Below are 16,732 nucleotides of genomic sequence, written 5' to 3' on the forward strand. Positions count from 1 at the left end.
CACCTAACAGTCCCAGCTCTAAACTCACAAGGTATAAACACCAGGCCTAAAAGAAATGCAGGATATAGCAAAACTATTTCTGGGGCAAAAATGGCAGCAGTAGTGCTGTTGAGTCTTCTCCATAACAATATATTTTATTTATTTGCTTGCATGTATCTGATAGCGGTTGAGAAATTTTTAAATTCTTCAGAAATACATTCCTTACTGTGAAATGTAAAATCGCTCGATCTATCCTGTCAGGACATTTCTTATTATTTTGGAATAGTTTGATTCATTTAGTTAACTTTTATGATCTTCCATTGAACCATTAAAGTATATTACCATATCTTTTGAATAATATGTTTGGTCTTTATAATTCTTTTTTTTTAAAGAAAATAGGGAAACATTTTATGATTATTATGATTAAAATGTGCATATGCATTATAGATAGGTTTGTGAGGGGTAAAAGTTCAATGAAACTGGGTTATCTTCCATTACTTAAGCCAGAGTTTTTCAACCTTTTTTGTGCAAAGGCACACTTTTTTCATGAAAAAAATCACGAGGCACACCACCATTAGAAAATGTTTAAAAAAATTAACTCTGTGCCTATATTGACTATATATAAAGTGTTTTTCCCACGGCACACCTTACACTATATACTAGTGTATATATATCACTATATATATATACACTAGTGTGCCGCGGCACAGTGGTTGAAAAACACTGACTTAAGCTATGTTTTTGTTTTGTTTTGTTTTGTTTTGTTTTGGGGTTTTTTGAGAACATGCCAGTGACTAAGAATTGGTGGGAGGATATGGAAAAAAAGGTTTACAAATTAATGTGTAAAGAAAATTGTATTAATGAGTAATACTGCACATACATATTTCTTGCATTGTATCTTCTAGGCAATACAATTAATGAAGAAAGAAAGAATTCTGAAAATAAACCTCCACTATGTGTGACGGGACCTCAGTTTGATCCTACTTCACAGGTCAGAAATCCCTTATCTGCTGTTTTGAAATATATTACATTGAATTAGGGCTAACAGGTCTGGTTTGCAAAATTATAGACAACCATAAATATGGCAGCAAAGAAGCACTGAAAAATATTTTTTGCTGTAGTCTAGACATTTGCAGCCCAATAACTGATTATAAGAATTGCTGAATAGCAACATTTCCTTCTGTATTTAGTTACAGTTTTAAATATAATGTTTCTGTCATAAACCACTCAGAATTAGAGAATCAACAGGCAGCTCCAGCCAATATTTGGCAAGTGAACTAGAATGCTGCCTGTAATGTGAAGTGTTGCACTGCTATTGTATGAATGTAATAAGCAGTGACATGCGGTGAGGTTTATGGCTTGTGAGCACTGCCACAAATTTTTTTAGACTTGTGGACTTCAACTCCCAGAATTCCACAGCCAGGTATGCTCAGTTCTGATTTAAAGCGACAGCATTTGTTTTTCTCCTTTGCAAAATAAGTTTCCTTCTTTCTTTTTCTTTTTCTTCTCCCTTCCCCTCCTTCCTCCCTCTCTCCCTCCCTCCCCCTTCTCAATCACACACACACACACACAAAGTTGGATTGGAGGGAATCAGGGAGACCACAGGAGGAGGCAGGAAGCCAGTCAAAAAGCCATACTGGAGCACACACACTTTCCCCCAGCTTCACTGATTACAGGTTTGAAAAGACAATGTGGCTCTGCCTGCAATCTAACTACACTTGGGGGGGAGAGCATTTCCCTCCAGCCTTTGCCCAAAGCCCCGTACCAAGAGGATGAAGTTTGAATTCCTCCCCCTCCCTCCGACCCACACGTACCTTTTCCAGCTATTTCAGAGAGGATTTGAACTCTGCTCTTGCCTGCCATCATGAAAAGAAAAAAAATGTAAAAAGAAAAAGGCAAGAGCTGAGGTCAGGCTGGGCTAGTTGCTGCCAGAGTCACCGTGTGGATGACTCTGCTTAACTGTTTAAAAAAGCCTCTAAAAAGCACCCCTCTACAGGAGGAGGCAGGAGAACGACGTGCCTCATCTACATCAGGAATTTTTCGGCTTTTAACCTTTGCTTAACTCTGCTCGAGTGATCATAAAACGCCAGACTAGATGAGGCACGTCATTCTCCTGCCTTCTCCTGTAGAGGGTGCTTTTTAAAGCCTTTTTTAAACAGTTAAGCACTAAGCAGAGTCATCCACGGTGACTCTGGCAGCAACTAGCTCAGCCTGACCTCAGCTCTTGCCTTTTTCCTTTTACATTTTTTTTTCATGATGACAATAGTGAGGCCCTGCCTCCCCTGCCTCCCCTGACTGCACATCACTGGTAATAAGTGATGTTATTAATAATATTGTGAGATTTACTTTAAAATTGTGCATGTATTGCTATTACTATCATTTATAGAGCTTTAAAATATTACTACAAGTAACAATTAAAAACTTTAAAATGTAATATAAATGGAAAGAGAAAGAAGACACTGGTATATTAATTATTCAGTGGTATTATGATTGGTTAACTATAGTGATATCAAGTCAAATGTAATGGCAAGATTCATAGTAGTAATTTATCTGATTAATACATCCAACCTGTTAGGGTAAGCAATATATTTAACGACTTAACTTGATATTTTCACTGCAGGAGCATCTAACTATACTAACTATATTGCTAACCAGAAATAATCAGATTATTTCTAACACCACCCGTTTCCAATGATCTCTGCTCATCCTATGAGTTCTGGCATATTGGACATGCTTAAGATCCCTTGCAACATATGCCTTGTAAAACAATATCCCACCTGACATTCAGATGGCCTGACCCTGTTGCCTCTCTATAAGGCCCTCAAAATCTGGTTCTTTTCCTGGACATTGGACAAGAACATCAGATGAGCCTATTCCAAAATGAAAGATCTTCAATAAAATATGCAGTAGTTGGTCTCTGTTATTCTATTTTTCTGCTTAGGATGTTTGTTGTGTTTTCTTTTTGTGTCTTCATTTTTATGCTTCTACTCAAGTAAAGCCTATGCTGTGATGGCGAACCTCTGGCACACGTGCCAGATGTGGCGTGCAGAGCCCTCTCTGTGGGTACGCATGGCATCGCCAGCTGCTCTTCCGGGTTCCGTCATGTGCATGCATGCCGGACAGCTGGTCTGTTGTGCATGTGCACCGATCAGCTGCTCTCTTCCGGGTTCTAGCACTCTGGCACACACATACTCCAGTTGTGGCACTTGGTGCTGAAAAGGTTAACTATCACTGGCCTAGAGTCATTTTTGTGAAAATGATTTACATAAATATAAAATAAACATATAAAACAGGATAAGAATTCAACATCTTCTGATTTCTAGTCAAGGTCTTTTAACCACCACATCAAACTAATTGTAATTTCTAATTGTATAAATAATATATATTAGATAGTGAGCTTTTGTTGGATTTAAATTATTCATGATTGACATAAACTTATTACCAGTTCAAAATTCAACATTCAAGTCAAAACATTCTTTTATTGTATGCTATATGTTAGTGAGAAAATACAGAGGGAACAGATATAAGCAATCAATGCCTGAATAATGTTTTTCAGTCAATACAGTACAAGAATGTTTATAGAAACAATTGCAAAGACATAAAATATTCTTCTATTTATTAGGACAGTAGGATGCTAAACCTTCTCAGACATTGTGAGATTAAAGTTCTAGTGATATGATAAACTGTCCATCACATATTAAACATTTTACAAAAGAAGACTGGTTGATTAAATAAAATTATCACATACACTATTCTTAATTTATGTAGCTATTAAACTACTATAAAATATTTTTAATATTAAGAATGGTCTCATATTATTTGAATCAAACTTTACTCAAAGGATATTTATTTTTTAATGTTAAATTTAACATTTTATCTAGTGGAGAAAGTAATCCCACAATAATTGGGTGAAACATATTAATAAGTAGTTAATAAGTTTTTGATAAAACATTATCTGCTTGCCTGATCCTGCAGTTCCTCCTTGGGAACCCTTTGTATATGTCTAGAAAAAGTATTTATTTTATTTGTTAACTAATTATGAAACAAATCATTATCATGATTAATCTGAATTGAAGGCCATTCATATTTTAAATTGTTTTCTGGCATGTAATAATACTATTTCTTCTATGTAAATAAAGGAACAATCTTGCCCCTTCTAGTTCCTTTCCTTCAGCCTATCCCTAACAAATTTCTTATTCTCTTATTTCAAACAATTTATTCTTATTATTCCTATCTTTCAACTTCCTATTCTCTCTCCCCCTAACTTCAGACATTAGCGCTCACATACTCCAATCTTCTCCCATCCTGTTGAACTGCCATGACCAAGTTTCTAATCGCTAATTGAAACTGAAAAATAAGCCACTGATTATTCTACTCTACTTCATTCCACTCACCAAAATGTTCATTGTTCACAAAAGGCAACTATATGCTCTCTGAACCAAAAAAAATATTCCCAAAGAACCCTCAGGCTCAGGAATCTGTTACTAGCTTAAAAAACTGTCATTTGGAAAAATCTTTATAAATGTGCTTTAATGCCAGGATAGAATTGAATCATATTTTAGCAGGAATCTTTAGCTATTCTGTACCTTTAAATCAGAATCTTCTTAAAATGATGATTCTGTGTATATGATCTTAAAAGCAATATAACAATAGTATCACTTTAAATATCAGTGAAAATTTGCCTTTTTGCTGATGTATTCTGTTTCTTTCCCCAGGTATACTGTTCTCTGGTATTTTTCTTCAATATTTATAGAAGGTGTTCAGTCTTTAAGTGAAGTGGATATATATCATTATTTAATATTTGCTCCACATAGGGACTATGTTTATGAGCATTCTTGTTTTATTTCATTCTATAAAAAACTATTGTAAATATTTATATCATTTCAAAATTTATTTTAGAGGAAAATAGAAAAGTTAATGGTGTATATAGTTACCAATTATTAATTATATATATATATATTACTATACTAACTTATATATATACTACTATACTACTTTATTATATATATTACTACTAACATGTAAATTGTATAGACCTTTCAGTGTTATTTGTCACAAAGTATGAACACGAAGCATACTTGCATTCATGTCCTGTTTGTGGTCTTCTCATACGTATCTGGTTAGCCATTGTGAAACAAATTTCTAGACAAGAGAACCTGGGAAATGTTTCAGTGCAAATATTTTTGTTCTTTCTTTCATTTTCTTAGGCAAATTCAGAAAACCAGTCAAAGTTGACTGAAGCAGACATTGAACCAGAGGCAAAGAAAAGTCAGAATATGGAAAGCAGTTCTATGTTGGAATTTCCAAGTGATGTACCTTTTGCACTTGCACCACATATTTTGGCAGTACAGGATACCTGTAATGATTTCTCAAGACAATTGATCTCCTGTGATGTTAACGACAATTTAGCACGATTTTGGTATGATTTTACACTTGAAAATTCAGTATTATGTGAGTCTTAAACTTGGGTTACTAATATAAAATGTACCTAAATCACCTGAAGTAAAATATGCTATGTCTGTCATGTAAATCAGTTGTTTGTATCTAGCACTAGTCTGACAGAACATTACCATTTTCCATCATTGTCGTGTTTCTTACATGACAATATAAGAATAGTTAAGCCAAACATTACAAGTCAATTACAGCAAATAGATTATAATCTGCACTCACTGAAAATAATCATAGAAACTCCCAGATATTGATATTAGCTTAGTCCTTGCTTGATCATGGAAAAATAAATGTTATATTGTATTGTAATTTACAAATAATCAACTTTTACTATGAAATTAATAAATTAGTCAATTTTATTACAGCATCTTTTGTTGGAGAAATCACAACAAAATTTTAAAATATAAATTTATACATCATTAGTGCAGAATGAATTGATATCAAATATATGAGGTTGGCTTTGGAGTTTGATTCATATTTCTTGGAATTATAGTTTTTGATTGGCTATTCATGTTCTGTATTCTAAATTTCTATGTTCAGTTTTTGTATTGCAAGTTTTTGTTGCAACTACTAGTTGGGATATATGAATATACTATATATTATGTCTGTCTGTGTACATATGATGGGTGCATATGTGTATATGCAGATGGGTACATAATATATATATGCATGTTTATAAATTTATTTACACCAGTAAAATAACAATGCATATTTAAAATATATCAATATAGCTTTTCATGAAATACTGTATGCCACACTTCTCTATCTTCATCTCCTTCTGTTATCTTATTTTTTTCATTGCTTATATGCAGTGAAGAACAATATACAAGATGTAAAAGGTGGATAATATTGTGTAAAATATAATCATATTTTAAACAACAAATTAAATCTTAAGGAGAACCATATTGTCCAGTCTTTCTATTGTATGACAAAGAAGCTAAGAATGCAAGCATTTTTTCAAGATAGCTGTCAGGTTCCGATGTAAAGGTGAGGAAAAAAACCTCAAAACTAGAGTTCTGAATTGAGTATATTTTATCTGCCTCACAAACACCGACACGAACTGATATCCATTAACAGGCAATTCAAAGTCAGGACTAACCGTCCAGTAACTATCCCACCTTTTAAAACTGGTTCCTACCTCAGCCCAGCCTCTATTCTTCCCTAAGCTGAGTCAGTAGCCATTTAGCAGGGAAGCCAGCAGAGTTCAATCATAAGCCATGCTCAGTTCACATGCCCGTAATCTTCCATTTTTGTTTCAGCTGCTTGGCCGCCCATCAGCTGTTTGATGTTGATCTCAGCAGTGGCTCTACGGTTTGGTGGGTTTAGCTGCATGGTGGCCGTATCCCTTCTCAGTTCCCCACAGAATTGGCAGCCCTGGGTTTCCAGACACACCAGATCTGACACTAGCCTTTAGTATCGGGTATATAATATTCTTTCCAAGCAGTCATAGGAATCTTTCCTGCAATAATCCAGGCTTGATAGGCCACTATTCTTCACTGATAAAACATTCAATTTTTGAGAATATAATTTAACAACACATTGAAATCGTAAATACTTTTCCTAAATCATATTTAAAAAGTTAAGGCTTTTCTACCTGTATGGGACATGTCTAAATCACTCATATTACAAATTTGTTGCATTTCTGATATAAAAAAGACACTTTTAAAAAATATTTATTGAGGAATCTAAAAAGATTAATTTTTACAAATTAATCTCCTTATATTTATAAGAAACATATTCATTTTTAAAGATCTGAGATTATTACCTTGAAAGAATTGGAAACTCCAGTTCTGTTTTCCAAATTTATTACTAATATTTATTTTTGTAATTTTTTAAATTATTAATCTCTTAAAATATCCAGTGAAGAATTAGATTGACTCCAAAAAGAATCTTTGATATACTAAGAAACATAATTATGCAAGAGAATCAATTCTAAGAGCATGTACATTATAGTTGCACGTTAAAATCTCCAGTTCATTGAAAAAATATGTTTGCTAATCATACATGGTTCCTAATGATCTCAATAATATATGCATAATATTATGGTTGCCCTTTTGTGTCCTAAATAAACATATGGCTTAACAGAAAATAGAAAGCATGAAATAAGGTGAAACTTAAATATAGCACAAAATATGTTTTGATCAGCATCTCCTGTTTGATAACTCTTACATGAGTTCATTCATTTTATTTCTCAGAGAGAGGGTCTGAGAAAGTGAGGGTCAATGAGAGGGAGAAAAGAAAGAATGGCTAAGAGAGAAAATATTCAGTTAAACATTGCCAAAAATAAAATATTATAATTATTAGTCGAGCTATAAATGAACTTTCAAAGACTGTGACTTACTTAGGAAAAATGGTAAGCTTTATTCCAAACTATACAGATCTTTATTATTTCCCCTTCCTTGAGATCCAGTAGACTAAGATGGAAAATATATAGCTTTTCAAATTCTATGTATAAACATACATGCAATTATATCTTTAAAAATCCTGCAAAATATTTGAAATTATTTCCTAAATTCACAATCATTTTTTCTAATTAAATCTGATTTTAAAAGTTTGCTTGATTTTTGCTGCTCACATATTTTTTTCATGAATCAAGTAAATCTTTTATAAAACTTCATAAAATAGAAATGTAAGGGTTTTGCAAAAGCCAGGCAAGATGTCTGTGGATTCAACAAAACCATATTATTGTACATGGCTAATGATGTTGGGGTTTTGTCTGATGATGACTTGAAACTAGGCTTTCTCAGACATTACCTGTAGATTGTAGCACACAATACTGTAAATATCATGAGTCTTTATGAAAGCCTCAAAATCTGTCTGTCTCATAATTTTAATAATTGCTAATAGTGTTAAATGGTTTTTAATGAGCTTTGTTTGTATATTTTGTTTAAATGCATTAAATTATTTTATTTCTAATAATTATAACAATAAATTTCATAAATATATCTTTTTTTTCTTTGTTGTGTTTTCTTTCACTTTTTTGTTAAAGCATTTTCTACATGTTCCCTTTCTTCCTTCTTTCTCTGTATTTTTGTATATTCATGTATATATCTCCATATCTACTATTTTTGTTTTGGTTTTTGTTATTAATAAATTATGACTACTTAAAAAGCAATAAACATTAAAAAAACAATATTTCAGTACTATTAATATAATAGCACTAGAAATAATAATAAATAGCTACTTATAAATTTGTGCTTAAGGTAAAACAATATTTAACATTATCCAAGACTGGACTGTTTTAGTTAAAGTAAAAAAAAGTTTTGTTTTCAGGTTTTCCCCCCATCTATTTTAATGTTATAACTGTAGTCTATGGTCCATCTCTAGATAGAAGACAATTTGTTCATAATTGCTGTTCAAAACAGTTTAGAAAGCTGCAGAAATGTGTCACTTAATAATTTGATGTCCTTAGTGGAAATAAAATATTTCTTTCTTTTTTGTTATTCATGTGGCAGATAAGAGGGCATTTTAAATAGACCAATTATTTATACATGGAAACAGAGTAAAATAATATAGACTACTGTATTTCCCTGAAAATAAGACTTGGTCTTATTTTCTTTTGGGCTCCAAAATAAGCACTAGGGCTTGGTTTTGGGGGTATCTTATTCCCCTCCCCCATTTATAGGAGCCCCACTTTTCCTTGCTCACGAAGGGCACAAAACTGTGCCAATGCCACTACTGTAAGACAGGGGAAGGTGAAGCTGTCCCACATGCCCCACACAGGCTTACCTCAGTGCCCCTGCAGCCAGACCACCCATGCCCCAACATCACATCACAGCAGCAGCCCTGACAACCCCGTCCAGCAAGGCCCTGCATGACCCCCCCAGCCCACTTCTGCTTGCTCATGGCCACAACAGAGCAGGGGTCTGAGCGATGCACCGGTGCCATGGCCATGAGGTGAGATGGGAGGTGGACCTGCCCCATGCACCCCGCACCAACTTACTTCACGGCCCCTGCAGCCAGGCCATCTATGCCCCAACACATGCCTCACCTCCCAGCCATGGCACCAACACACCACTCAGCCTTCCGCTCCATTGCGGCCGCAAGCAAGCAGAAGTGGACCAGCAGCCACATGGGTTCCTACTGCACATCGCTATTGGTGCTGCCACTGCGAGGCAGGTGTCGGGGCATGAATGGCCAGGCTGCAGTGGCCTTGAGGTAAGCCGTTGTGGGATACATAGGGCAGCCCCACCATCCCATGGCCGTGGCACCACAAGCAACTAGATGGAATTGACAGGTGGTCAGTTGTGCAGGCTCCTATGTAGGGCTTATTTTGGAGGTAGGGCTTATATTAGGCGCACACAGAAACATGCTAGGGTTTATTTTTGGGATAGATCTTATTTTCAGGGAAACAGGATAGTTCTTGTATGGGGAAGAAATAAGCAAACTAAAGAAATCTTCGAATTTAATACTGAGAAAGAGGAACGTATAAGATAAACTTTTTAAAAACTCTCTGCCTTGATTTTATTTAATATTGAATAGAAAACTCTTGACAGGCTTTCAAGATTCTGTTATTCCACTCAAAAACTATAAAACTATTCTTAAAATCCATGCTATGGCACTTTCGAGGCTTTGTCTATTTTCAATGGTTGACACTAGAGAATGATAATTTATTTCAGTGTGGTTGCTTCTGATTTCTGGTTTGTAAAAGGGGAAGATAAAAAATGGAACTATATGACTTGAGAATTTGTTAATGTAGGAAAAACCTCATATTCATATCTAAACCATGACATTCTAAAGCAGCGTTTTTCAACCTTGTTTGCCTGAGGATGTGTGGACCTCAACTTTCAGAATTCCCCTGTCAGCCATGCAGGGGAATATCAACACATCTTCAAGTGCCAAGACTGAGAAACAATGTGCATGATTTGCCCTTCAAGCAATATTCAAGGCTTAGATATCAACCTAGTTCTGGACAACAGCTGCAGTACAATGCTGAGCCACCAAGACTGGTATAAAATAGATACTGGAGATAAAAATCCAATGTAACGGATTGTCTAACATCACTTGGTACATAACACATAATTTACAAGATTGAAAATTTATTTTCATTAATATAGCTAAAAAAAGCAAAATTTAATTGAATAACATTTACCAGTTTAAATATGTGTCCTCTCACCAAAAGAATCCTCCAATAAAATTTATCATGTAAAAATATGTATCTTTTCCACTTAATTATTATGCTCTATTAATATATCTTTGGAAAGCTATTATAAAATAGTTATAATGAAGTAATATTAATGCTTCATTCTCAAATTGTGTGGGAAGGGCTTAATTTCATTCATATTGTTTCCATAATTAATTTGCATTTAAGATTGGATTTTTTTTCATTAAAATGGTTTTATTTTTTATTAATACTTTTTAAAATTCTATCAATTTTCAAAAAACATTTTGTGTTGATGTAGTTTTGTTAATATAGTTAATACAAAGGAAATACCTATAGTGCTGCTGGTAGATGTTAGGGTACAAATCCAATCAAACAAAGACATAGCCTCTATTGCAGCCTACCTTGTGGCAGTAAGAGCAACAAAATTTCAGTATTTCACCATCGTTATTGCACTGCAGGTAACCTCATGTCAAGTTAATTAGATCAGATATCTGGCATATTCCTCACAGTAACTCTGCAGATGAACTTCAGAGATAATCTAAAATTCATCTGCAGCGTTGCTGAGAGGAATATGCCAAGTATCTGATGGATAAAATTCCCCAGATCCTTTAGTCCTGGAACAGGTCCTGGAGAGGCTTTAAGGGCTGGGCTGGCATAGTTATCTGTGGGCTGGGGTTAATTCTGTTGGCTGCAGAAAGTGGACATATCTGTCCTAGCTGTTTAAGGCTTCCTTGAGAAAGGGAAACCCCTAATCCCTCCATAAGGGGCCGTGACTGAACTTAATCATTCTGGACAATTGTCCAGCTTCCAATCTTCTTAAACCAATCAAGACTGAGTAGCTTTGGATTGTTGGATCTCCTGGTTTGGGAGAAGATTTTGATTTGATTCTGAATAGAATGTAGTATCTCATAGAGATTTGTTGTGTAATATTAGCATCCTCTTAGACTGATAGCTCAAAGACCATGTGGAAGTCATGGCTAGGAGAGCCTTTGCATAACTTTGTCAGTTGCAGCTCTTCCTGACTGGCAAGCTCTTTCATGGGCATTCATGATTTTCCAAATTGGACTGCTGTAACATGTTCTACATAGGATTATCCTTGAAGGACATTTAAAAGTCCATCTGGAACAGAACATGACAGCATGAGTGGTTAAAGGAACCAGTTATCTGGCATATGAGACACTGCTGCTCCATGAGCTGCCTTGGCTGCCAAATTGCTTGCAGGTACAATTCAAGGTGCTAATAGGTACCGGGAGAGCTGGGTTAATTACAGTACCTCTTCATGCTTGTTTCCACCTATGCTATCTGATTGGGCAAGAGGAGAATGTTGCAGATACTGTTAGCCAAGGAATGTTGCTGGCAGGGCTCAGTAGAAGAGCCTTTTTTGTGTGGCACAAACCCCTGGAATACTGTACCTTCTCTCCAGAAATAAAGTTGGCTGCAATCCTGCAAGCTTCTGTATGGCTTTGAAGCCTGGTTCTGTGCTTGGAACCCAGGATGTATCGTGGAACCTGTTTTCTGGGCTGTGTTGTAGGCTTTTTATGATGCTCTAGCTGCTGCATGTTTTATTTCTCATTTTATTTTTATAGTTTTGTATATAGTGAGCCACCAAAATCATGAACTCAGATGAGCAATTATAGAAATTAGTTTATTTGATTAATTAATAATATTGATAGATTTTAAAGTTCATATTTTCAGTGCAATTAGAGGGCAGATATAGATAATACGTATTGGGAAAAGCTAGATTTTTAATAGGAAGAATATATGTAAGGGAATTTTGTCAGACAAAATCATGTAAGACTCAAATCTGAACTATTGTGTTTAATCCTCCTAAAAGTAAGCATTGTAATAGCAAGTTAATGTTAACCAAGAATAGACTCTAGCTTGTCATTGCTATATAGATAGTGCTCCCATTTATGACCACAACTGAAGCCAAAACTTCTACTGCTAAGTGAGGCAGTTGTTAAATGAATTTGGCCCCATTCTAAGAACTTTCTTACTACAGTTGTTAAGTGAATCATTGCAGTTAAGTTAACAACACGGTTGTTAAGTGATTCTAGCTTCCCCCAAAGACTGCTTGTCAGAAGGTTGCAAAAGGTGATCACATGACTCCAGTATACTGCAACAGTGATAAAAATGAGCCAGTTATCAAGCATCTGAATTTGGATCACAGGACCATGGGAATGAACATCAGTTGTAAGTGTGAACAACAGTCTTAAGTCATTTCAATGCCATTGTAACTATGAGCAGTCAATAAACGAAAGGTTGTAAGTCGAGGGATACTTATACAACACTAGACATTATAGCCAGATTCTAAAAAAATTTAAATAAACCCCTATATCATTTCAACCTGGAAATTGTGCCCCCCTACCATCATCAATTCTTGAAGAATATGATTGCTATACAGAAATTAAAGCTCCTGAACAGAACTAGAGACTAACCTTACCAATTGATATCAGGATTGACATTTGAGACCTTTGTGACTGCATTTAGCTAGATTGACACTATTGGTGATATAAGTGTGTAACCTGGGTCTGAAAGAACCAAACATTACTTGTTAATCTCTTATTTAGATTAGAAGTTTATTTTGGGATGTCTTACATCTCATTTGCCTTGTATCTTGATTAATAAAAAACAAATGAGGAACATAAGAGACAGAATGTAGTACAGTACATGTCTAGTGTTCACTTGTAAAGAGAGACATGCTCTCCTAAGTTGAGTATGTGTTGATATACAAATATAAAATAAAAGAATAGAAATATCATAGGTATGGAATACTCTGTATGTGAGTGGTTGCTGAAAAACAGAAATGATTTTATTCAGAGAGCTTATGGAACAATACTAGTGAAGAACAGTGAAATACGCTGGGCCAATGGCAGCAGTGGCAATTCTCTTTCCCAATCTTTGTTTGTGCTTCAACCAACATTCCGGTGATGACATCACTGTTGGGAAAAAAATGGCTGATGCCAAAAATAAATCCTTTCCAAGATTCATTCATTTGTAAGTAGTTAAGAATATAGTCAGCTTCCAAGAACAGGAAGGAAACACCAAAAACTTACCTTTCAATACATAGACTTAACAGACACAATCTCCCCTCTGCTTCCAAAAGTCTATTAAATCAAACTTTATAGCATTAGTTGGGTTTTTTTAATTATTGGTTGCAAATTTACCTTGTATTTTCCTCTGTTTCATTTATTTTTAAATGCTATCTCAGTTCTCTGCCATATTAATACTTTCACATGACAGAGCATTCTTATAAGGTTTGCTGGAGGGCATCAGGAAGCTCCTTCCCTCTCCATCACTACCAGGTCCCTCCTCTCAAATGGTATTATAAGAAATTGGATGCCCTTCCTTGTAACTATAGAGATTAATCCTGTAGCCCTTTCACCTACAAATTCCAACTACATAGAAAATGCATGGAGTTTCCCACCTTGCCCTCCTGAACCAGGACCATCTCCTATCCCTTCTATAATCTCTGCATTATGATGGGAAGGATGAATCAAAGATGAAATGTACTTTGGATTCTTAGCACTTATTGAAAGGACTTCCAAAGATTCTTGAGAGATAACAGATGGTTGCATGCATTATAAATATTATAACAGTTCATCTGCAAGAACTTCAAAAGACTAGAATGCATGACTGGCCATGCAGTCAGGTTTCTACATCTGCCAGCAGTTCTGTCTCAGGGATAGAGCAGGCTTGCTAGGAAAAAGAGTAAAACTAACAAGCAGAAAACCTAAAGATGAAAGGAAGAGTTGTAGAATGTGAGACATACTAGATGAAGATTTGTAACAAATGGAAATTCCACCCTCCCCCTGTGTCTTTGGACAAGGGAAATGAGAAATGGAAAGCTTGCAACAAAAGGAGATCATGTCTGCTCTAAATGAAGAAGAAATAGAAGGAGAAGGAGAAGTACTCATAACCTGTCAGGCTTCTGCCAGCTAATAATATAAAAATAAAAAGATGCAATAATATATTTCCAAGGGTAAAAGAATCAGATAAATAAACATATTGTTGAAAACTATGAAGCCATTGCTATGTATCAGCCCTATTAGAATGAAATCAAGGTTCAAAATTATATTGCCGCTTTTTCTATGCAATTGATGCAGTTGGGCTTCTCTTTTAAACAAGGGTATATTTATATATTGCTGTCCAATTCCATAACAACTCTCGGGTTTTCATCTGTCTCTTTTGTTTTGGTAATAGACAGATCTGATGTCAGATTGGTTTTTTGTTTTAAATAGAATTAGCTCTCACATAGTCAGAAAGAGGGAGGAGCAGAATAATTTAATAATTCCAGGAAGAAAGTAATAATTTAATAAGAGAGAGAAGGGAAGGAGAAAATAGGAAAGGAGAGAATACAAAGGCTGTACCTGATAAAGTGGAACTAACAGTTCCCAGGTTAGAGAGAAATGTTACCTAAATATATGAACTGCTACCAGGCAAAATGCTAAGTATTTGTATTACTGCAATATGAACTCCTGTTTCAGTTTGCTGTTTCACTATTGTTCTCCCTACTGCACAGTTTTAAGAGCTGTGTTAACTGAAATTGATTTCCGGATGCAATTCAAGCTGCTGATTGAAACATTTGATATTCTATCTGGCTCCAGGCGTGGTTATCTTAAGGACTACCTCCTGTATCCATTTGCCTGCTTGATCAAATTCAACAGATTCAACCCTCCACCAAGTGTTCTATCTATCCAAGAATGCATTTGATGGGACCTGTGAAACAGACCCTTTCAATTGCCACCTCATGCTGTGGAAACTCTTTCCTACAGAGATCCAGACAAACTCTTTCCTCCAGGGTTTGAGGAAGAACAGTTAAGATATCTGGTCCTTAAGGAAGGCATGTGTTGAATGTATTTTTCTTTTAATCCTCTATGATGCCATTAAGGTTTTTATGGGTTTATTTTTAAATGAAGGGTTTTTTTTAATAATGCTTTTGATTGTTAACATTCATAGACTTTGGACTATCATGCAGAAGGAAAAAATTGGAAAGGCAGAAGGAAAAGGTTGAATGATTGAATTCTGGATTATGGCTCCACACTTTTGAAGCATTGTTCTATGAAGAGATGAATCAAAGTTTTCAGGCTACATGGGTATGATTACATTTGGCAGAAATCAAACACTGCATTCCACAATTAGAATGTATACCAACTGACAAGCTTGGAAATGGTACTGTCATGAACTGTGGATGTTTTGTTAATTCAATTGAAGTACTCATGAATTCTGTTTTGTACCAATTTCTACAGAAAAAAATAAATCTATAGGGTTTATCACCTAAGACTGAAGCACAAGTAGATTGTTTACCAATGCAATGTTTGCAAACAAATAAACAAGTACATGAAAGAATGGATGAGAAAAAAACAAATTCAGTTCTTTGAAATCGCCAAGTCAAAGTCTAGACCTAAAGGCCATACAAATGTTATGGTAGGATCTGAAACAAGCAGCTCATGATGGAAAAATAATTCTAATTCACACTGTTGGGAATTTGTCTTAGAAGACTGGGCCAAAATTTGTACAGAGCATCCACCAATTCCAGTACAGAAAACATTTGGCCATAGTTATTGCAGTTGGGGAAGTGCAGTCAATTGCTGAATTATATATTTTAAATTGGCTAAATAATATATGGCTACTTTATTATATAAATAAAAAAGCATTTAACTGATATTATTTGTTCACTCTAACTCCTTTATATAATAAGAGGACTCATATGAAACCAATTCAGCAGTGCTTGCATGTCTTCAGCAGTTAAGATATGCAAGCATTTAAAAATCTGAAAGGAGGCAAAAATGTCTTCACAGATCTCTATATGTTGGACACTGCTGCAAAAGATAAAAAATTTCTTCACCTTGTTTACTACTTCGTCTTCTCAATATATTTATACTTCTCTCCACCAGATTTAGAGAAAAACACCCTCAGACATCTAGATTAATGGAATATGCCTTGAAGGTACGACCTTTTTATCTTACGAAGAGATTTACATTTTATTTGTTAACACTGGCTAACTTTTTCAATGAGATACCAAAGAAAAGTGTTTCTGAGAAGTAACAAACTAATCCTCTTACTACTTCTATTTTCTTTTAGAAACTATACCAAGTATCTCAAATGCTTTACCATCTATTAAGCTTTTTATAGAATTCTTTTTTTTAATTTCATTTCTGATTTTGAAAGTTAAAGTTATTCTTGGTTGTACTTGGATGG

General features: G+C 35.0%; 1 protein-coding gene across 7 annotated transcripts in view; it reads left to right on the top strand.

The window, feature by feature from the left end:
- Positions 1-16,445, top strand: part of UMAD1 (UBAP1-MVB12-associated (UMA) domain containing 1) — a 52,848-nt gene extending 36,403 nt beyond the window's left edge. For 5 of the 7 annotated variants that reach the window (XM_014054504.2, XM_087712732.1, XM_014054502.2 and 2 more), the window contains 2 exons: positions 885-970; positions 5,187-8,372. In XM_014054504.2, coding sequence (XP_013909979.2) covers positions 885-970; positions 5,187-5,441 — 341 coding nt within the window. In that variant the 3' untranslated portion in view covers positions 5,442-8,372. Of the gene's footprint in view, positions 1-884; positions 971-5,186; positions 8,373-15,490; positions 15,881-16,428 lie in introns of those variants that run through there. The other 2 variants (XM_087712736.1, XM_087712735.1) reach the window with 2 other exon arrangements.
- Positions 16,446-16,732: the final 287 nt, after the last annotated feature.

This window comes from Thamnophis sirtalis, unplaced genomic scaffold, assembly GCF_051295495.1.
Source record: "Thamnophis sirtalis isolate CommonGarterSnake01/CBP01778 unplaced genomic scaffold, rThaSir2_p1.2 scaffold_4, whole genome shotgun sequence".
Taxonomy (NCBI): Eukaryota; Metazoa; Chordata; class Lepidosauria; order Squamata; family Natricidae; genus Thamnophis; species Thamnophis sirtalis.